At 48.2% G+C, this 22,756-nt stretch overlaps 1 protein-coding gene across 2 annotated transcripts in view; it reads left to right on the forward strand.

The window, feature by feature from the left end:
• Positions 1 to 22,756, forward strand: part of spns2 (spinster homolog 2 (Drosophila)) — a 62,523-nt gene that overhangs the window by 22,137 nt on the left and 17,630 nt on the right. For both annotated transcript variants that reach the window (XM_047020647.1, XM_047020646.1), the window contains exons 3-5: positions 12,314 to 12,450; positions 17,181 to 17,332; positions 21,409 to 21,475. In XM_047020647.1, coding sequence (XP_046876603.1) covers positions 12,314 to 12,450; positions 17,181 to 17,332; positions 21,409 to 21,475 — 356 coding nt within the window. The remainder of the gene's footprint in view (positions 1 to 12,313; positions 12,451 to 17,180; positions 17,333 to 21,408; positions 21,476 to 22,756) is intronic.

Consider the following 22,756-nt stretch of genomic DNA (forward strand, 5'->3'; position numbering starts at 1 on the left):
TGGGAATAACTGTCACAAGTGTGTCCAACTTCATATTTTTATGTAGAGTGTTGGTCGCGGTCTCCGGTTACTCTATAATGGAGAGGTGATTTCTCCAGTCGCCTCACCCGGTGTGGAGTAAAGCTATCAGTGCTTGATCAGCTGTGCTGCCTCCTCACAGCTGCTCCCCTCCTTCCTCCTGTCTGTCTCCCACTCCATCCCTCCCTGCTCTCTCTCTCTCTCTCTGTCTCTCTCTGTCTCTGTCCCTCTCTCTGTCTCTCTCTCTTTCTCTCGCTCCCTCCGTGTCGGTCGGTGATTAGGCGTGACAAGACGCGCTCCCGTCTCAGCTCTGCTTGGCAGCTGTTGCCGCTCTGCCGTCACTGTGATGGGCACCTTGCAGGAATCAAGCCTGTGGCGGCAGAGAGAGGGGGTGGACGGAGACGGACGGATGAAGGGAAAGAGAGAGAGAGAGAGAGAGAGAGAGAGAGAGAGAGAGGGAGGGAGGGAGGGAGGGAGGGAGAGAGTGAGAGAGAGAGAGAGAGAGAGAGAGAGAGAGAGAGAGAGAGAGAGAGAGAGAGAGAGAGAGAGAGAGAGAGAGAGAGAGAGGGAAAGAGACACCTGTGAATCCCTGCTCATTGTAAGGTTTAATGACCCGCTACAGTATTGATTTCCAAACCCCAACCAAAGCATTTCTCTGGTGCTCAATGGGGCTTGTGGAACAGAGTGGGAGTGTACCGTGGAAATCCACTTCCTGGTTCTGTGGATGTGGACGGTGTGGTGTCACTGGACCCACTTTGAAATCAGACACAGGGTCGCTGTCGAAGGAGCGCTTCCGTACAGGACCTCTGAGGAATAGTTGTCTTTGCTCTTAGCGGTCAAGAACCCTCGCGATCACATGACGACACTGTGTGCATGTGTCATGTGTGTATGCGTGTGTCGGGGTCATCATTGAGCCAGTCCTAGCCCCTGGGCTGTCTCTCTCTGGCTGTTTTTATAGGCCATGTCTCAGAGGAGGGCAGCTGCCACACTATGATCCCCCCTCTCCCCCGCCTCACTTCCTGTCCTCGAGCCAAAAGTCTTCTCTTTGGCTGCCTGTCCAATCTGGAGATCAGAGCCAATTAAAACAGGTGTGCCATCAATATGAGGCCATGGAAACGGTCAATCCTTTGCCTCTGGTGAATGACCTATCAGGTCTCCCCTCTGCCTCAGTGGAGGGTCCCCCTTGCCCCCCCTGTCAGGACTGCTGATTCCCTGGTCCCCCTCCCTCCTCCGCTGTCTCCAGGAGTGATCAAGCTTTCGTAGAGACGTCGTGGTGTTTTCTGTGGAGTCTCTGAGCTGGAGCTGGGATCGATAGCCCCCCCTGGGCCCTGCCTGTTCACAGGGCAGATGCAATGATTCCTTCTCTTTTGACTGATATCAACAGATCAATATGGAAACACACACACACACACCCGGCCCACTAGTCAAATATATCATTACATGTTCCCCCTCTCAAGGTCAAAGATAGGATAGAGCGATTGTATTCAGTGTTTGCTTTCATTTATGGTGGAAAGTGTATGCATGGGGCAAGTGTGTGTGTGTGTGTGTTTGTGTACAGAGCCTTGTTTTTTTGACCCATTGGTCCCAACAACATTGGAAGCAGAAACACATCCACAGCCTCGCTGCTCCATCCTCTGTCATTTCAGCCCAGGCCTGTCATTAAGTCAGCAGCTCCTGTAGTTATGCCAGCAACATGGCCGGAAAGAAAATCTCCTCGCCCCGCACTAAAATGCCTTCCTTTGGATCCCACTGCAGTGATAGACGAGACCACCATACTAGAGTTGGTCTGCTCCCAGACGAAAAGTGACAGGATAGTTGATGTGCTGCACGAGGGCTCTGTCTGAGTCTCACTGTCTCTCCACAAGTGAATACAGTGAAGCCTAAACCCACCGTGAAACACTTTGTCTGTGCTCAAGCCAGCTCGGAAGTGCCAAACAGTTGGTACGCACGCTGACGGCTCCCGTCCTCTCTCCATCCCGGAGGATGCCTCCGCCGCTAACAGTCCCCAGCTGCGGTTCCCTCCCGACCTCAGCTCTCATCGGGCCGTACCATCCCGGGCCTCCTGGAACAATCTGCAGCCTGTTGAAAGGCCATCGAGGAGAGCTGGAGGCTAATGGGCTAGCGTTAGCGACCATGTTGACAAGACGAGGTTAACAACCCCCTCACAGCTCCAGATGGGCTCACTGAAAACATGAGGAGGTTCAACCCCAAACTTGGCAACCCCGCTCGCTGCTCCTCTATAGAAGTTAACCACTGCATTCCTCCACACCTAAGCAGGCCTAGCCCTCCGGGGCAGCTCCCAGGCCACAAGACGCATTCATCAATCGGCAGACGGGCCTGGTGGTAACACCGCGCTACTGAAGTCTAAAATGTTGGTTTGGCGGAAGGCGTTCGCTGTTTAACGTAAACGGGAAGAATGTGGGGATGTTTAGAGTTCCACCCTTGAGTGAGTGTGTAGTCTCAGAGAGGCTTTGCCAGGGGAATCCTGGGGAGGAAGAGAGCGCGTGAGAAGGCAGTAGGTGCAGTGTTTAGGTATGATATTGACCCTTGGAGACGGTATGACTGTCAGTCGCACCCTCCCCAGGCAGTGAAGGCATGAATCATTAGAGTGAAACACAACAGCCCATTGCCCCACAACTCCTTGGACACACACAATGCTGTTGCAACACTTGAGGTTATTTTGACTGTAATTGGCGGTGACTGAACGTACAGTACAGTCTGTAAACAAAGTGGACGGCATGAGGGCCCTCTCAGTTACCTCAGTAGCAGACAGAACTGAGCTATCAGGATGAGTGATTGAGCTCTTAGGATATCCTATCCCAGACTGGTGGCCCTTCATTCTCTCCCGGCCTTAGTTTTGCATTGTGGATTAATGGTTCTGGAGGATGTTTGACTTGAGTGGGGTATGAGCTCATATAGCTGGAGGGGGGACATTAAATCTGTACCCCCCCTCCCCCCGTCTCACACACACACACACACACACTCCTCCTTTTAGCGCTAGAGGTACTTTAAGGATCATTTCTTATTGTTCTGTGTCACTACAAACTAGACTACTACTAACTAGCCCTGCAGTGCTCCAGTGTGGTGTGCTACGGTGTGTCTGCAGCACTGTCTCTGCTCCTGGGGGAATCAGCCTTTATTTGCCAAAGCTAATCCACTTAGCCTGTTCCTCCTCCTCCTACCTCGCAGTATTCTCATAATTACACACACAAACACAGGCATTTGGTTAAAATGCTGCGTAACAACTTCCCTCTTGAGCTAAATATAGAGTTGGTCCCCTCGGGTTCTAGCTTATTGTCTCAGAGAGCAAACTGGAGAGGCTTTGAGCAGTCATCTCTCTTTCTAGTTATTTTTTCCTCCTCAAGAATACATAATAACAGTGGCATCATTCTGAAAGTCTATCTGTATGAAGCAGTTTTTGGAGTACCACACTGTCCTATCGTTCCATGTGAAATAGTGTTATCTTTGTTATGTCTATCTTGTGTCGGACGCAAACAGAGTCCCACACATGAGAGGATATCCTTCTATGGTGTCTGTGTGCTGAATACAGAACTCCAGGAAGTTGAGTTCCGCTGCCTGGCAGTGCATGTTGGCTCTCCTCATGGCAATTTTCACTTGAAGTTTACAATAATTATGACATTAGGGGGGCCTCCGCCCAGACCCACCGTGATTCATCCTCTCAGTCCTCCAGCTGTGCCTTACATCACTCACCTCCTGACAACAAAAGAGACGTGATGGTTTCTTGGATAAGAAACCTGTGTGTGTTTGTATACATGCATATGTGTGTGTGTGTGTGTACAGTATGTTTGGTGTGTGTCTGTGTGTGTGTACATAAGTCATTACGTCTTCCTGTCTGAATCAGATGTGATGGCAGCACATCACTGAGCTATCTCCAGCATGGTGAGACAGCGGCCCAGTCTCCATCAATGGCAGTCTGAGGACGTTTGAAGTGGAGCGGGAGATTACAGCAGTGTCTGTCTGAATAGGGGAAACCAGGGCTTTCTGCTGAGGCAGGTGAGCCTTTATACATGGCTTCTGCCTCTGTTCAACGAACCGTACAATAGTTCACCCTATTGTGCCACCTTATTTACCTGGCAAACACATCATTTCCTGCTCTTAATCTGCCTGCTGTGAGGCTATTCTCTCCTCTGTAGTACTTATGTATGTTCAGCACATATTCAAAGATAGTTACCGCACAGAGTTTTCTATGCATTCCAAATCTCGTCTCTTGACAATCAAAGTCTAAGCCTGCCCAGAAGGGACTGGAAACGAGCCTTTGTCACTGAATGTGTAGTAGAGTATCCTCTCGTAAGTCAATATCATCCAACCTGTTCAACATACCTGTCACTGTTTTACCAGAATAGACTCATACACCAGGCTCATCTAATGGACCTCCCTTTGTCTGCAAATTGGTTTCTGTAATGTCACAGTGAAGACAAATGGTTGTACGTATGTGAGAGAGGAGCAGGTATTATGTTTCTTTGCTAGCCTGACATTCATAGTTTGCGTGCCTCACATAGTCTCTGTTTGGGGCAACAACTAGTTGAAGGTGGCATGCAGAGTTGGATTACCTTTCCTTCAATGTTCTGTGTTTGCATCCCACGTCAGGGTTAAACCTACATCCACCCTGTCACACAAGGTGTGGTCACGAATGTAGTTGCATTATCGAGAAATGTTGTTTTCCACTGGAGTGACTGTGGTGACTAAAAGTCAGATGATTCAGAGTGAAGGCTCCGATATCTCACCAGGTAGAAATGTGTCGAGACAACTTCATTTGTCAATATATCAACGGAAACAATAACAGAGGCACGGGTTTCGTTTATGGTGCCATCCTTTCGATGTCGCAAATTCACAGCATGAGCTACCAAAACAAAATCATTTAGCCAGTTTTCTTCTTCAGAGGGAATGTGAGAGAGGAAGTGAGACAGCAACAGTGCACGAGCAGAGTTAAGATCACAACAACATCACAGGCTGTCAGAATAAAAGCGCTCTCATACCTTGAGTTATTGGACGGAATGAGGGGTGAAGATTAAGGCTCCTGCGCATGTTTGGAACCACATAAATCATTGATCGTGTTTGTTGGAGAACATCAGACAACAACGAGAAATGGATATGCTTTTGGTGAGACAAGGCGGCATAAACATCAAAGGGAGATTTAGATATCTGTAATCAAGGTTGGTCAGTGTTTTATCCGAGCCCAATAAAAAGCGACCTAGGCCAAGAAAGCATGTCTGACAACATCATGAATATGTATCCTAGTGAGTCATCCAGTTACTGTAGAACTCCCAGTAGATACCCTTGACCATAACAGAGATGAGGAGACATCAATAGAAACTGAAAAGGGGAGTTGTAGTTACGGAGGGAGATTGCTTGAGAGGTGACGAAGATTCTTACACATCGACAAACACTGGTGTTTCCCTCACCCACACACCCACACAGGCACACACCAAACAGGTCGCAAAGTGTCATGATACTGAATGGCGCAGTACATGGCTCTTAGCGACGGGGCCGACATGTCCAGACCTGCAGCTAGGATGTGGTTATTCTACTCCTCTAATTCTGTCTGTGTCACCCTAGAGCTATTTGGATCCCTCAGACTGCCACCCCTGCCATGCCTAAAGTGTCTGTACAGGTTTCACAGCTTTCTGTCTGTCTGTCTACACGTCTGCATGTCTGAATGTCTGTCTGTCTGTCTGTGTTTGCATCAGAGGGGAGTCCGGTCCCATCGTGTTCTAGTCCTTTTCCAGAGCATTACATGGTCCCACTAAACCATATCACCCTCCAACACATGGGAAACATCACACAAACAGAATGATGCTACCCCAGATGGACTCAAACATTGTTATCAAAATGACAGTACACCCCCTGTCAAATATGAATGGATTTGCCGTCTATAAAGTTTCATGGGAAGGATCAAAGCTGAATGCAGGGCCTTGCAGGTGCTCTCCTCATTGGAAGCTGGCTGTTTCATAGGGAAATGCATCCATACAGGCAGAGTGAATATCAATCACACATACCCCATCCTCCTAATGCTTTATTCATGGGGAATAAACCAGCGGATTTAAATGATTGGAGGTGACTCATCGCTCTGGCGGATTGTTTCGTTGACCAATCAAAGCAGAGCCCTGAGTTGTGGGTGTCCCTGTTCTCTCTGGGGACGAAGGGATGTTCTAGTGTGGAGGAAGTGGACATCAGGTGCTACCCAAAGTAACACTCTGTGGACCTCCTGTGGGACCTCCTGTGGGATCTCTAGTGAGATTTCCACAGAGGACTGGGTGTCCATGCGTGATGCCTCACTGACTACCACCGATAAACACGTACTATCCCCTATTTGAAACATCATCCTTTCGTCCACTGGGTCGAAACACGTTGAGCTCGCCCTCTGTCCCCCGTGAACACACGCAAAGAATAGTGTCCCTGTCTGTGTGACATCACCTCTGCGTCATGGCAACTTCCTGTCACAGAATGTGTTCCATTCTCCCGCGGAGGCGTTCTGAAGCTTGCCTGGCGATGACGCCTGGACTCTTGTGACGTCCAATAGCAGCCTGGCGCGCTTAGTCAGCCTTCGTGCTGACACCCCCTCAGCCCTCATCCTCAGCCCTCATGCTTAGCCCCTGTCGTGTCCTGTGTCTCATCACCAGAGCACAGTCACCCTCCTCACCCCAGTCAGCCTCGACACAGGGGTTACTTCAGGACATGTGGGATTAAAGAGCATCATTACAGTAGACCCACGTTACAGGTTACAGGGAGTGAAGATGAGAATACATTTGTGTATTGGTACTTAACTAGTGTGCTGTAATGGAATGTTCTAGAAGCATCTCGGTAATTGTTGTAATTTGCGCTCCGAAAGACAGGTCTGCCGAGAATGTGCACCTCAAAAATATGCGCGTCAAATGTCTGAACTTTTGGAATTTGTAGAATTTCTATACAGGTTTCACATGACATTTAAAGCTTCATCTCTCGTTCACATAGATGTTCACCTGCTCTGGTTTGGAACACACATCAGTTGATCTACAAAGAGAATCCGAGAATGTAGGAGAGAATTTTAGCAGTCAGAGGTTGTTTTTTTTTTGGGGGGGGCGGGGGGATAAATGTCTCAGGCAACTTCACACACAGTTGTATGAAAGTGAGATGCATGGGAATGAGGCACATGATTAATTCATCAAGCCTACAGAAAGCGAGACAGAAGACTACGTCTCCCAGACTAGCCTCTGATGCTCCTTGCCTCCGAGACTGAGAGTCTACAACAATGAGCGGGGGGGGTGAGCACAGTGAGGTGTACTCCGGGTTGTCTCCACAGGGTGAGACTTAGTGCTGCAGCGTTATGAACGCAGCTTGGGCCTTGTGTCTGTGTTTGGTACGCGGTCAAGTAAAGGAGAAATCCTTCGTCTCACCTGTGGCGATAAATAGGAATCCAGTGTCCACATTGGCAACTACGTTATGTCTAGGAGAGAGATTGCTTATCTGACGAAACTAAAGGCCCTAAATGATTAACCCAACCACTCGGAAAATATCAGATAATCAATATTTGTTGAGTTACAAGTACTGAGTAGGTTATGTAACCATAATGATAAGATGGTGTGTGCCGTTTGATGGTGTGTGCTGTTGTTGAGTCACTTCCTTCAACAGACGTGTGTGTTTGTTCAGCATTATTACTGGCGGCCGTCACAGACACACACCATAAACAAATGTAGAGCTGCGATCCAGAAGCACTCTGCACACTATCTCCCCTGCTCTTGAACTTGAACATTCAACTTTCTGAGGAAGACATTTTGTGGAGGAACGTCCACACAGTGTGGAACTCCTAAAAGCCCTCGATAGGCCTCTCTTGTCAAACATGTCAAGGTCACATTGCACATTACTCATTACAGTCACGCTATTCAGAAAGTTCCGTCTCCAAGATAAAGCATCACAGCTATGTCAAACATTCATCGACGTTTAATCTCCTGTAAGCAAACACCGACTGTGGGCTGCTAACAGATCTTTTTTGAAGGTAGCTCACCGTTCATTCTGGCTGTACAGTCGAGTCCACCTGCCCCACCCAGTTTCAAAAGTCTATCTCTGACTTGTGTGGTGGTCAGAGCTGGCCATTGTCCTATGAATGAGGTCATCAGAACTATTTCCTCCTCTGGACCAGAGGTGTACACATCCAGGGAGTTCTTCAACTGGACAAAGGAAACCCACTCCAGAGGAGCCCGTGCTGAAAAGAACCCCCAAATGTTGATTTCAAGGGTTTCCTGCCGTTTTCCCATGTGTGTATCTGCAGGAGCATGTCTATGCTCTTTATTTATGATCGATTGTTTGTCTTCCTGTGAAGGACTGACAGGCCTGTGGTCCTCTCTAGAAGCAGTCTCGTAGAGAAGGAGACAATAGTGGTGGGCCTTGGAATCAAAATACAGCCTGGGAGTGGATGTTGATTGCTTCAGTTTCATGGCTGCCTATCAGCATCCGTCTGTTCTGGCCACTGGCTTGGAGAGTCAGTCGATGATTTAGTGGACATGTGCTTGGCGGTGACGGGGAGAGGAGGAAACGAAAACAGTTCAAAGCCCTCCTTTGCCCTGATGGATGGAGTTATTTTGGATTGAGAAAGAAAGGGGTGTCTTGGTTTATTTATATTCCTGTCTTAATTTGAGCCCTTCTGTCAAATTGTGGAGCTTCTTGTTCTCTGGCTATCAGGGAGAGTGAAAGGAGAACATTGGTTCTGTTTTAAAGATGCGCTTCAGACTGACAGGGCAATTCCCTCATCCTGCTGGGAAATGAGTCAGCAGAAATGGCCTGGGCAGCTACCAATGATTGGGGAGCTGATAGAATAAAGAATGACAGAGAGAAACACCCAAGTGCTTTCAATCTTTATCGGGAGAGATGATTAAGAGTTGTAGCAAGGTCTTTTTCAAGGCCCCAATTTTTTAAATGTTTTTTCCCCCCAAAGACATCAACTCCAAGATATTTAGCAGCCTTGCTTTGGCCTGAGGGGAGTATTTGAAACTAATTTAGGCTTTTTAAAGTGTTGTTTCCTGTTTACATGAAGTGGTTTATCCTGTTCTTCAGTCAAGTGATGCCTTTGTTATTGATTATTGGTTTTAGCATTAGTGGGAACATAAGCAGAGAGTTTCCCAGCCCTGGTTCTGTGGAAGGGCTAGGCCGCTTCGTCACAAATAAACAATGTGACAACACTTTCCGTTTCCCTGGTCAGGGAAACAAAAAAAACAATGACCTGATAACAGAAATTTGTCATAACAGTGATGGTAAACATTCCAAAGAATCCAATCTTGAACATAGCTGTGTGTGGTAGTCATTGAACACCTGTAGACAGTGGAGGGCTGGTCTTCTCGGCAGGTGAACAATACCCCACAGACTGGCTCTCCAGCAAATCACAGCTCTGGCATCTGTACGACCCGTCCTGTCGATACGTTGTCTGTAATACAGTGACAGGAATCTCAGTGTATCCCAGTCACACCAAATTGTGTGTGTGTGTGTATGTTTGTGTGTGTGTGTGTGCGATTCCGCAGTCAATTATGGTGTTGAAAGAGTCCGAGATCTCTTTAGCTTTCCTCTGCACATACGTTGTGTAATCGGGCATGTCTGAGTGTTCGGAACACTCCTCTGTTTCACCTCAATCTCTTCTATTTAAACTGGAGCTCAACTTCATGCGAATGCCCAGGGACGCCCCGTTTAATCACTATCACACTAGCTAACAGAGCAGGCAGCCCAGGAGTCTAACACACAGGGAGGTTAATGAGGGGTTACTTGGCGGAGGCAGAGTCTTCCCTCATGCCGTCGGAACAGCCTCCACTCCCAGGTGGTGCAAATGCAGAGAGGTGATAATGAGCGGGCCAGATATGACACTGTTCGTGTTGCAGCCAATCACAATGTCACCAGTAACCTGGAGTGAGGCATTACTCTGTGTGGTCCCTACATCATTACCTCCTATTCATTGTTTTCCCCCTCACTTTTGTCTTTCTTATTTAATAGGCTCCTGAATAATGGAGGTCAGGTTGTTTAGACCGTCTGCTAAACAGCCCCCCACCGCTCCCCGCTCAGTGTGGAACATCTGGTGTGGTCTGATTATGGAACTCTGCCTGTATTATCTGTGTGTGCCGTGTGACACCCTGCTGTTGAAGTGTGTGTGTGTGTTTGTCCATGCGGGTGTGTGTGTGCATGTGTCTGTGTGTGTGTGTGTGAGGGGTAGCAGTGTGGCTGCAGGGTGGATCGGGAGAGCGCTTTAGTAAGCTGGACCAGCGAGGAGCCGTCATCCGTCACTGAGACCTGAAGACGGATGGTGGACAGAGAGAGAGAGAGAGGCAGAGAGAGGCAGAGAGAGGCAGAGAGAGGCATAGAGAGGCATAGAGAGGCAGAGAGAGGCAGAGAGAGGCAGAGAGAGGCAGAGAGAGAAAAACTGAAAGAGAAAGAGAAAAAAATGAACTGAGACCTGAATACGGATGGTGGACAGAGACGGCTGAGAGAGAGAGAGAGAGAGAGAGAGAGAGAGAGAGAGAGAGAGAGGCAGAGAGAGAAAAAAAGAGAAAAACTGAAAGAGAAAGAGAAAAAAATGAAGTGTGATAACAGATTAACCAATAGCTGCCACTTTGAAGGCTTTCAAGACCGTATTTCAGAGATCAAAGTCATAGTTTGATTTATTTTATGGAGGTAACCACATTCCCTGATAAAGAAACATAGTGTGTTTCCTACACTGTTAGTGTCTGCTCCATTTAACAGGTGGTTTATCAGGCCAAACCTGTCTGCAACAACTGTGGTTAGTTCTGTTCTCAAAGTAATGTTGATTAACGACCAGACCAGTGCCAACTATAATCATTAGGATGAAAATAAATCATCATGAAAGTTTAAAGGCCCAACAAAAGATAAAGTCCCACTGGACAGCGGCAATTTGGGGTATAAAACGACCCTCCTTTGTAGCAGTGTGTGCAAGGAGATGGATTTCTCCACAGCTTTGGTGTGGGTCCAGAACCTCCTCCTCTGTTGTTCGTTTACAGGAACGTCTGCTCTGCACCCTGGCCAACAGTGACATCCCCCAATCTAGCTGCCCTCAGCAGTTTCCTTTCCGCTCAAATGTGAAGTTATTAAACACCAAGATGTGAGCATCAATAGCTGGCAGGGAACCAGGTGATGATGGCTCCAGGACAAACTCCAGTGGGTCTCTGACCTCTGGCACTGGGATGACTGCAGGACACACTGGGCTGGCTGGACATGTGGAAAGCACAAACACAGCAACGGTCATGCCTTGCTACCATGGCTGGGCTTCACTTCATCAGGGTTGCACAGTGTAACATCAATAGATATCGTCTTTTCTTCAGTGATAGTATTATGTATCTAAAGAGACAGGCTAACCCTCTGAGGTCAGTGCTGTCCTCCTCCTGCTTGCCATGTCTTAGTGATGCTATAAACCCAGGGCCTTATGTCACCTCATTCTCTCTCTTTTCCTCCTCCTCATTCTCATCCTGACCCCCTCCTCCTTCCCCTTCTCCTCCCTCCCCCTCCTACTCCCTCAGAGGAAGTCTTTATGCTGATTGTGTGTCAACACACTCCTGGAGAGTATTCGTCTCCTCAGCCCCGCAGTCAGATTTCCCTGTCGTCAGTGGTCTGCCCTCTGGCCTGTATCTGTGGAGAAATACACCGCAGTCGGATAGCATTAAATATTCAAGCCTGTTCTGGCTTTGTCTTTCTCCCTATTACTGGCTCCAACCTCTTTGGGTGAAATATAGTTGTCCATTCAGCAGTTTGAGAATGAGGGAAAACACACTTTTCAACCGCTTGTGTGCCTTCAGTTTGTACGGTAACTCCTATTGTGTGCACAAGTGCTGTTTAAGTAGGTGATTGTTGTGATTGGCCATGGATGAAGCTACAACCATTGTTTACTGCTTCTAATCCAGATTAGATGAAATCAGATAAGAAGCACTTACATGGCGGAGCAAAGGCCCTTCTATCAACCTATATCCTAAACAGCATCGATCCTAATGATGTTACACAAAGCCTTTATCACCTGTCTTTAGTATGGCTCCACTTTCTTCCGCCTAATGTCATTTGGAATATGCATTCAGTGATGGGCTGCTGGGTTGTCAACCTCTGGCAGTCCTGCTGGCCTGTTCCAGCCAGACCTTCATGTCCAGAGGCTAGAGCTGAACCATAGGGGCTCGATGAGTGACGTCACCCTGTGGTATTGAAAGGCGAGACACGTCGCCCGACACAGCGCTTATGACCTGTCGCTAAGAGCGACGCCTCCAGTGACAGCAATCTCGTTTGACGTTCTTTATGTCGTTTTTTTCCGTCTTTTCCACAGTTTTCATCTGCAGTTTCATGGTCGCCGCTCCCATCTTCGGTTACCTGGGAGACCGCTTCAACCGGAAGGTGATCCTCAGCTGCGGGATCTTCTTCTGGTCTGCCGTCACCCTCTCCAGCTCCTTTATCAGCAAAGAGGTACGCTGCCTGACATCACTTCCTGTCTAGTGAAAAGTCCAGGAGGGTTGTCTGCATGATCCCCCAACTGACTGGAAGCCAGTCTTCAGGTCTTTACTTTAGTGGGTCATATCCAAACATGTTTAGAATTAGACCCCCACTGTTCCACTACAGCAAAACCCAGCTTGATCAAAGGCATTGTCTGGGAATCATATCATCTTCCATAGTGGCCCCCTGTGGCTGTGCCAATGTTTTGATGTTCAACACATTTGAGGTTAGAGAATTCCAGCTCTTCACCAAGGGCTAATTGTTCAGATAGGATCGAGACATAAAGGTTAGTGACCGCACAGTTCCAAGTTAACTGCAGTGTGTAGCCAAAACAAAGTTGTCTGTCTCGCTAATGCTGATTAAATGATGTGCTCATTTACCGTGACGCTTGCCCTTTGTAGACATAGCTATTTCACTCTTGTCTGTCTCCCTATCTCTGTGTTCTGGTTGGCTGCTCTCGTTGTCCACCCTGTCTACTTCTTCCTTGGATAATAGCGTTAAGTCATTCATCTGTCAATCCGCCGTGGTTTCATCTGTAGCTCTAGTTACATCAACATTATGTAGCTCATCAAAGGACAGGATTATGGGGCATCACTCCCTTTGAAAGCAAGATTTGGTTGGTATGTTTGTATGGCTCATGTGCTGAAGTCCTGGTGGCGATGTGAGGGTTAATCGACGTGATCTAGGAGTGGGGGGACAACACCTCCCAATTAGTGATTTGATCAGGCATGGAGGCTCGACACAATCAATAATACCAGCAACCACCAGATGATGGATTAATAACGCTGCAAACCCCATCTCAGTAGTGCAGGAGCCTGGGCTAGTCTACCTTGTTCTCTGAGGTTATAGAGCCAATCCCATGTGTGGTCATTAAACTGGCCCTGCAGCCCAGTGCGGTGGAGTGTAGAGCGACAGCTCAGGGACGATCTCATGCCCCCCGGAGGCCCTGCTCTGACTAATCCCCCATAGGCCCCTCCAGTGAGAGCCAAAATGGCCGCCAGCTTCCCCCATCCAGACTGTCCCAGGGCTGAACTGATAGGATATGAGCCAGCTCACGTCCCCACTGTCACTCTGACACATGCCACAAAGGCCATCCTTCATGGGGGCCATCAGGCTGTTCCTCCAGCATCCTCCCGCCTCACTCCATCTTCTTCGACCCCCCCACCCCCCCATCGTGTCCCTCCACCATAGATGTCTCCTAATATGTCAATCAAACCAGAGCACAGTGGACAGCTCTTGCGTAACTGCTATAAAACATTAATAGCTCTTCCAACTGATGCTGTTCACGATGCATTTATAAACTCACTCAGACCTTATATAATGGAACGATTCTGTTTCATTTGTTGAGCTGAATTGACTGTAGCCTGTCTTCCTGAGATGTAGCCTGTCTTCCTGAGATGTAGCCTGTCTTCCTGAGATGTAGCCTGTCTTCCTGAGATGTAGTCAGTCTTCCTGAGATGTAGCCTGTCTTCCTGAGATGTAGCCTGTCTTCCTGAGATGTAGTCAGTCTTCCTGAGATGTAGTCAGTCTTCCTGAGATGTAGCCTGTCTTCCTGGGATGTAGTCAGTCTTCCTGAGATGTAGCCTGTCTTCCTGAGATGTAGCCTGTCTTCCTGAGATGTAGCCTGTCTTCCTGAGATGTAGCCTGTCTTCCTGAGATGTAGTCAGTCTTCCTGAGATGTAGCCTGTCTTCCTGAGATGTAGTCAGCTCCTCTGTCATCTCACCCTTGAGGTGATTCTCTGTCATCATCATCAAACAATATTTTCTGGATGATCTGAGAAACAGCCAATTAGACATAAGTAATGTTCCTCTTTCATAAACAGTTTCATTATTTATGAAAGTGTCTTTTCCACATCTGATTTAATCAGAAGACTGTTCTGGCATCAAAAACTAAATGTCTTGGGGTTCTTCAAGGATTACAGCAGTGAAAATATGTGCATATTTCTACAAAGCTTTACAAATGCACTCTATTTACATCTACATGAACATTTTAAGGATTTAGCAGACACTTTTTTCAAAGCAACCAAAAAAGCCAGCTACAAAGTGATTCCTCCCTCTGTCCCAGAGGACAGTACTGGGAGGACTGGATATATTTCATTCAGTGCTACTGAATGTTTGTACTGTGCTACTGAATGTGTACTGAATTCTGCTACTGCTGATGTGGTGTTGTTGTTGCTACTGCCTCATTTACTGTAAACCAGAGGGCATTCATGGTCTGGTGGCCACACTAACAAAACAATGTGAAAGCTACTATCCTAGGGAATCCACTAAACGACATACCCCTGAGAGAAAATAGCTCTGCCATAATTCATTTAAAACAACACTAAACTATAACAGGCCAAAGGTTTGGAGCGAGATAGTAATCACGGTCGTCATTATTTCAGGACATACACCAAATACACGTCCCAACACACACTGAACACCACAGCACGGACTGTTCTGGAAGAACAGCCCCCCCTCTCCCGCGTGTCATATCGTAGCGTGGCGGGAGGTGACGTGTGTGTTTCGCATGCTCCGGAGGGTGCGTGATGCTTGTGTGCGTGACCTTGTGTTCCCATGGCTCCTTCCCTCGGAGCCGCGTGTGAGAGCGCTGGGGGCAGAGGTCAGGACAGAGGTCACCCTTAGACCACCTCTTCTTCTTTGAGACCTCCAGCTCTTTAATTAATCTATTCTCATAGCTGTCAGACCCAGCCCTGTGGAGGGGAATACCCCCCCACCCCCACACCCCCACACGCACAGGCACATGCACACACACACATGCACTTATGCATCCACACACAAAGAGACGGAAATGATTGCTTCCGCAGGGCATCGGCACATTGCAGATGGAGCAAATATCTTGTGTTACATTAGACAAAGGGTAGAAATCCCTCAGAGGAGAGTAATAACAGTGCACTACTCTGCCTCAGTCTGAGCATATTCCCGTCACATCATTCTCCCAACATAGCACCACCCCACTGGGTATTATGTAACAGAAACAATATGGACGGATTATGTTTTTCTGGGAATGACTGCCACACTGCAAAGTGTCAGGTGGGAAGAGATGTGGAGAAGAGCAACTAATGGAATGTGGGTGTACTGCAGAGCGTGGCGATAAACCTCGTTAAAAAACGACCACACACATGCGACCACCACACTCTCCCTCAACCCTCTCATGTCTGACATGTCTGTTTAGAATCTTTTCATGTGCTGATGTGTAGGCTACTTTGATTCAGCCGGATAATAACATGCTTTGTTCAGGTTGGTTCAATGTTCTGTGCGTGCTAATGTTGTTGCTATGCTAGTTCCTGTCTTATTCAGAGAAACATCCAGTCATTGTGAAACGATGCCAGTGACATTTCACAGGTGCTTCAGTTGCATCATTGACAGGAAGAACAAGCAGGTTTTCTTGGCCACACAGGAAACACTAACTAGAGAGACAAGGAGATCTGGTTCCCTGTCCAACAGTCTGAGGCTTTCACAGCATGTGTCAGAATACTGACAGGACTCCTTGCGAGTAGAACCACATTTTCAATTCCAGAAAACTCAGGCTCCTCTATCCCTCCCTCCCTCCCTTCCTTCCTCTGTTCCTCTCATCTCTCATTTTCATTTTTCTTTCTCACGATCCTTCGCTCTTTCCCTCTCTCTTTCCCTCTTTCCCCCTCTCTCTCTCTTTCCTTCTCTGTCTACCGCTCTCTCTCTTCCCCCCCTCTCTCTTTCTCTCTCTCTCTTATTCTCTCTTTCCCCCTCTCTCTCTCTCCCCCCCCTCTCTCTCTCTCTACCCCTCTCTCTCTTCCCCCCCCCTCTCTCTCTCTACCCCTCTCTCTTTCCCCATCTCTCTCTCTCCACACCACTCCCTCTTCCTCTGTCCCCCTCCTCACTGCAGCATGGAGAGTAATATGGGAGGATGAGAAGACTCTGGCACTCATCTCATCATCTGGAATCCCCGCAGGGTGCCCCTGTATCGACTCCCCCTGACACACACACACACACGCACACACATGCACACACAGACACACACACAGTATTAGCACCCTGAATACTATATGAGGATCATTACTAGAATCCCTCCCTGTCTCGTAGTGAGACACAGATTGCCATGTGAGTAGCTCTTTAGGATGATCCTGCACAGCCTGGACTGGTTGACCCACATTACCACTGTACTGGGATGCAGCATCACCAGAGGATGTGACTGGGAACTGCTGTGTTTTTATAGGTGGTTATATATACAACCTGCTAAATCAGTTGTTGGAGGGAAGGGAAGGGAGGGCGCCAGTTAGTCTTCCTGACTCTGCCCACTATAAAACACCTAAGCACAGAGCAGAGGTCACAGCCCACATTTCACCCAGTCCTCACAATAGGCTGTTGTCTTTTCTAATATAAGATCTATTGTCATTCACTCTGGCTCCATATATGGCGTCTGTTCAGAGAACTGGTTGGGTTAAAAGACTCTAATCTCATGTCTCTGAGCTTGGTTTTCCTGATATAAAAAAACAAGTGACAGACAGATTTATAAACCCGCTCTGGTGCTGACTAGGCATTCGGAGGTTTGGAGGCGGAGGAAGGACAGTACATCTCCTGTGATGTGACTCCAAGCCAGCGTGGGTTTTTCTCTTTTAACGAAAGAAAAACCCACAAAATTCCCAGGTCTGTGTTCCTCGATAAGACCAGATGTGACTCGCCCCTGACCCTAATCATGTGACCTGTGCTTCCTGTCTCTGCAGTATTACTGGCTGTTTGTCCTGTCCAGAGGCCTGGTTGGGATCGGTGAATCCAGCTACTCCTCCATCTCCCCCACCATCATAGGGGACCTCTTCACCAACAACAGCCGGACCATGATGCTCTCTGTGTTTTACCTGGCCATCCCCCTGGGAAGGTGAGTGGGAAACCCTGTCTCATTCAGCGGTCATGCCAAAAGCCTCGCCTCACACGGTGATGGAAGGAGAGAAACGAGTCTCTAAGGAGTTAGAGGTCGATGGTGATGAGATTTTCAAATTGGCCCCGCGTTTTAATCTCAGCCACATTTGAAGTCGTCCGCACTCTGGAAATGAATAGGAATATGAAAAGCTATCTGAGAGGCGGAAAGGCTTCTTGTGTGACACGGAGCAGAAAGGTATTGTGAGAGGAGAGGGAGGCAGCAGAGATTATAGAATGGAACTGGGTTGATAGTTTATCAGTTGAATCGTTGCTGCACAGAAGGTCAGGCTTCCATCCAGCCTGTCTAGACCTTTTTGTCTCCAACCAGTCAGACAAAGAACCCCGGCACTCTGCAGAATTAAAGGAGAGATTATGAAATGTCTCGGAGACGCTCTCGAGAGGGTGACAGGCTTAACGACGGGTGGAGGATGGGGCGTGTGTGGATGGGGGGTGTAGTATTAAGAATAAAGCTCTGGCCTTTTCAGTTCATTCAGCTGGGAAAAGGAGTGTACGATGAAAACAAACAAAACAGTGTGAAAAGATGAATGTGCCAGTGACTGCAGTGTGGGAGCTGGGGTTTACTGTTGTCTAACATGCTGATTCCCCTCAGTGCTTAAGGGGCTGGAGCTAGTGCTAGGGCTGGGGCTGAAGTCTGGGACTAGGGCTGGGGCTGAAGTCTGGGGCTAGGGCTAGGGCTGGGGCTGAAGTCTGGGACTAGGGCTGGGGCTGAAGTCTGGGGCTGGGGCTAGGGCTGGGGCTGGGGCTGAAGTCTGGGGCTGGGGCTGGGGCTGGGGCTGGGGCTGAAGTCTGGGGCTGGGGCTGGGGCTGGGGCTGAAGTCTGGGGCTGGGGCTGGGGCTGGGGCTGGGGCTGGGGCTGAAGTCTGGGGCTGGGGCTGCGGCTGAAGTCTGGGGCTGGGGCTGGGGCTGGGGCTGGGGAAGGGCTGGGGCTAGGGAAGGGCTGGGTACTGTATATACCAATATGTTCTCATGCACAAATCTTTAATATGAACATGACTACAATATACCAAATGCACACAAAAAATACAGAATTGCAGCGTTGGGGGTGCATTTTATTGCCGATTTCCAGGAAAAACCTAGGAACAGCTGTCGGGCTATTATAGCAGCTTCAAAAGAGTACGTATGAAAGGCAAACAGCATTGGGGGTGGAATCTAAAATCATGTCGTTGTTCCATTAATAGATTTGATGGCAGATTGAACGTGGGTAGAGTGATGTGACAGGAAAGCCTAATGTAACTCCCTGAGGGGTTCTGGTATGCTGAGGCACTGAGTTTGGGTCACAGAGAAGCGCCCGGCAACAGAAACAATAGGAGGCGAAAGATTGGGCCTCAGTTAAATGTCCCCAAACATCCTACACCCATCCAACATGTTTATCTTTGCCCAGGTTGTTGTGACCGTTTCCAGGAAGTGACCTCAGGAATGAGACAGGGTTCACAGGAAATGGGTTCCCCTTAGAAGAAAGGCAAAAGTTTTGCCAAACCTGTAATGGACTGGGTCTCATTCATCTCTTGGGCTGCTGGCCATGTTATTCCTACCTTAGTTTTAGTAGCAGTGTTGAACTTTCCAAACATTCTCCGAGGCGACAGATAAGATTAGCTCTTAGTCATTCTGTGGAAATATCATATACTCTCTGAGCCAGTTTTACTGTTATTTTTGGAGCTCTAATCAGTTTAGCACAACAATGCTGGCTGTTTTCCCCATGTGTGCATGTGCATTTGCACGTTCAGACCAGTTGGACGTATCCTTGACTTTGGAAGCCCATGTTGATAAGAAGCCATTGTGAGGCCATGTTGGCTGCTCCTGGCCATAAATCTAGTCTTCCAATCTGTTATTATTAACGGTAAACATAGCTTCCCGGTCCAGGGTCTTGTACCTGCCCTACACAGACAGACTGTCCCTACGTTGTCTGGGAAACAAGGAAGTGTTTGTTTCTTGGAATGTTGAGAAACGCCCAAAGTTAAGGAGGTTGATAGTACATGATGGCTATGATGGGATTTTATGCGAGTCGGAATAGGTCCAACCTAAACTCAGACCTCCAACTGGTGAACAGCCGCCTGACTGTGTCAGACTCTGCTTAATCCCATAAGAGAGCATCTCATCAAGCAGGAGATTACATTTCATTAAAGATGTGGTAATGGTTGCCTAATACAACGATTCGTTTCCAACATTGGTATTACCCGTATTGGTTACAAGATAATCCCCCCCCATTTCAAACTGTCAATCAGAGCCATGTTGTTCCCTTATTGATTCAGCCCCACATCCAAATCCTCTGTCCTTTACCAAAGTGATGGTATCTGGTCTTGAAGGGTTTATCTTGGGAGAGAAGAGATTTGATTTAATCTCATCAGTTATTGGCTCTTTCCATCCAAACATGTGGCTATCGTCCTGTGATGGACAAGCAAACCATGCTGATGACATCAAATCAGACCTTATCATGCTAATGACATACACCGCTAACAAGACCTCCGCCTCACAATCTTAATCTTGTCCCTGTTGGAAAATTCCTAAAATAGTGATGACATTGGCCACAGTGACCAGACGAAGCTGCTCTAATCCAGATGACTTGAGGAACAGAGAGCTGGTGACTGAATAAGTAATAACGACATTGGTGCAGTCTGTCTGTAGAATAATTACTACATTAGAGACAGTCAGATCATGGGAGATTTGCGGCCTAACGGCCAGACAGCCCTGTTAACACATGTTCCTACGGGGCTAGAGACTGTCACTCAACACCACTACAATGCTTAACTACAACACACAAACACACACACACACACACACACACACACACACATACATAGTAGCTAGAGGTGCTTTGATCAGTACCAGAGTCAGATTCCCTTCACATCAAGCACCCAAACACACTCATCAAGACTGTTTTCAGATGTGAAACAGGACATGGGGGTCTTGGGGGGAGGGGGGGGGGGGGAGAGGGGGGGGGGGGGGCTGGAGGAGGTTGGCGGAGGCTGGGGAGGGCTGGGAGTTAGAGACAGGATGGCTCACTGGAAACCTGCCCAAGAGGGCATGAGTCATCAGTTATTAATTTACTCACGTACCTAGCAGACTGCATCTATATCCAGGGTTGTGACATCTCATGGCAGAAGTGTCCTTGAGAAAGCCTATGCTGTGCTGTTTCCTACTAAGAGACCAAGATAGGCGAGGTCACCTCTGTGTGTGGACTTGGATTCACAACCGGCAAGTCAACATCAGTCCCAACGGTTTAACAAAAGGAGGAAAAAGTGTGTGGGGGGGAAAGTCATCTCCTCTTCTCCTCTTCTCCTTTCTGGTGTGTTTCTGAGACCATCTCTGTGTGGTGTCTCTGGTGTGTTTCTGAGACCATCTCTGTGTGGTGTCTCTGGTGTGTTTCTGAGACCATCTCTGTGTGGTGTCTCTGGTGTGTTTCTGAGACCATCCCTGTGTGGTGTCTCTGGTGTGTTTCTGAGATCCTCTCTGTGTGGTGTCTCTGGTGTGTTTCTGAGATCATCTCTGTGTGGTGTCTCTGGTGTGTTTCTGAGACCATCCCTGTGTGGTGTCTCTGGTGTGTTTCTGAGACCATCCCTGTGTGGTGTCTCTGGTGTGTTTCTGAGACCATCTCTGTGTGGTGCCGTCGGCAGCTGGGGGCTCCCTGCTGGGTGGTTGAGTGTCGGGACAATCAAGCCTATTACAGGATGAAGCTCTCTGCTCAGAGATGTTGTTGAAGCAAAGAGTGTAGTGAAACAAGTCTAGGATGTAACCAGAGGGATGAAAGTGGACAAATTGATAGAATAGCTGCGGTAGCTTGGGTTGTTGTGTTTGTGTGTACAGGTTTTCCTTTAACAGATCCTCTCCTCGCTTCTCCCCTCTCTCGCCCCTTCTCCTCTCTATCCTCCTCTCTCTCTCCTCCTCTCCTCTCTCCCCCCTTCCTCCTCTCCCCTCTTTCCCCCCCATCCTCTCATCTCTTTCTCTCTCCTCCTCGAATTCTCACTCCCCCTCCTCCTCTGTTCTCTCTCCCTCTCCTCCTCTCCTCTCTTCTTGCAGTGGGCTGGGCTACATCTTGGGCTCCAGCGCTAAGGAAGCTGCTGGGGACTGGCACTGGGCACTGAGGGTAAGACCATCATCCTTCCTCACCACACACACACAAACACACACTCACACACACACACACACACACACACACATGCTATTGCTCCCCTGAGGGCTGGGTTGCTGTATGGGCATGGGGTGAGGGGTCACTCAAGCTGGGAAACACACACAGCTGAAACAGACTTACTGGAGAGGTGACACTGCTGTAAAGTGACAGAGAGGAGGAGGCTAAAAGCTACATACTTCACACATCATCACCATCAACAGCAACAACAACTTCCTCAGCCGCAGTTGCTTCCAATATAATATTTAGGCAATTGACATGATAAAAAATGCCTTCAGTCACCATGCACTATTTGGTTCAAAAAGGGTTAACACTGTTACCGGAACAGCGGAAAGGGGATTTATATAAAAAGTTCAAAGCTGATATCAGCTAGCATCTCAGTGTCTGGAAACTGTTCATTTCCTGTTACCTCTAAGTTCCAGGGGTCTTTTCCACCAGTGCAATATCAGGTCTCAGCTCTAATGAAGTAACAAGGTCTCAGTGCTTCTCCAACCTGTCCATAGTCTCTCACTAGGCCCTTTGTGGGCCGGGGGACAGGCCGGTGATGGTGGCGCTGGGGGAGACTGGCTTGACACAAAGAGATACTTGTTCCACGTATTTGGCACTCCTTATACCCGAAGCTCCAGGAGTACCAAACTGAATCCATCAAAAGCGCTCTCCAGTCCGAGGGTGATTAATCGGGGGAAATTAGCAGAAATTCTGTATTTTCCAAAAAGTATCCCAGAATTCTTTCCCCCTTGTGCAAACACATACATATTCATGGACATATGCAGTATTTAAACAGGTGGATACATCACGGCTGTCAGGGCACTTTTTATGGGTGCTTCCATTTAAACACCAGGACTCCCCCCTACCCATAAACATTAACAGTTGTATAGCAGAGTTAACTGCTCCTGCCACTGCATAGCGAGCCAGGGAGGAGGCCCTGGGCCAGGGAGTATCGTCTCATGACAGCCACTCACGTTAACATTATTTTAAAAGCCTGGCCATTGAAAACACTCCTAATGACCCCAGTGTTATTAGGAAACTTTAAGAAGGGCATTAAACATTCTTGCAGGGCCCCAACTTATAGACTTGCTGTGACATGACAGGTCTATTGCCCAGAGGGAAGTGGAAGGCCGTTCCTCCTTGTTTTGAGGAGCGCAGGTCTGGAAAACAGAGCACGGGGTCAGTTTGTTCCAGAGCCGCCACGCTGACCCTCCAATAAAACATTCCCTGAGCAGAGCGAGGTCAATTAAT

This window comes from Hypomesus transpacificus, chromosome 5, assembly GCF_021917145.1.
Source record: "Hypomesus transpacificus isolate Combined female chromosome 5, fHypTra1, whole genome shotgun sequence".
NCBI lineage: Eukaryota > Metazoa > Chordata > Actinopteri > Osmeriformes > Osmeridae > Hypomesus > Hypomesus transpacificus.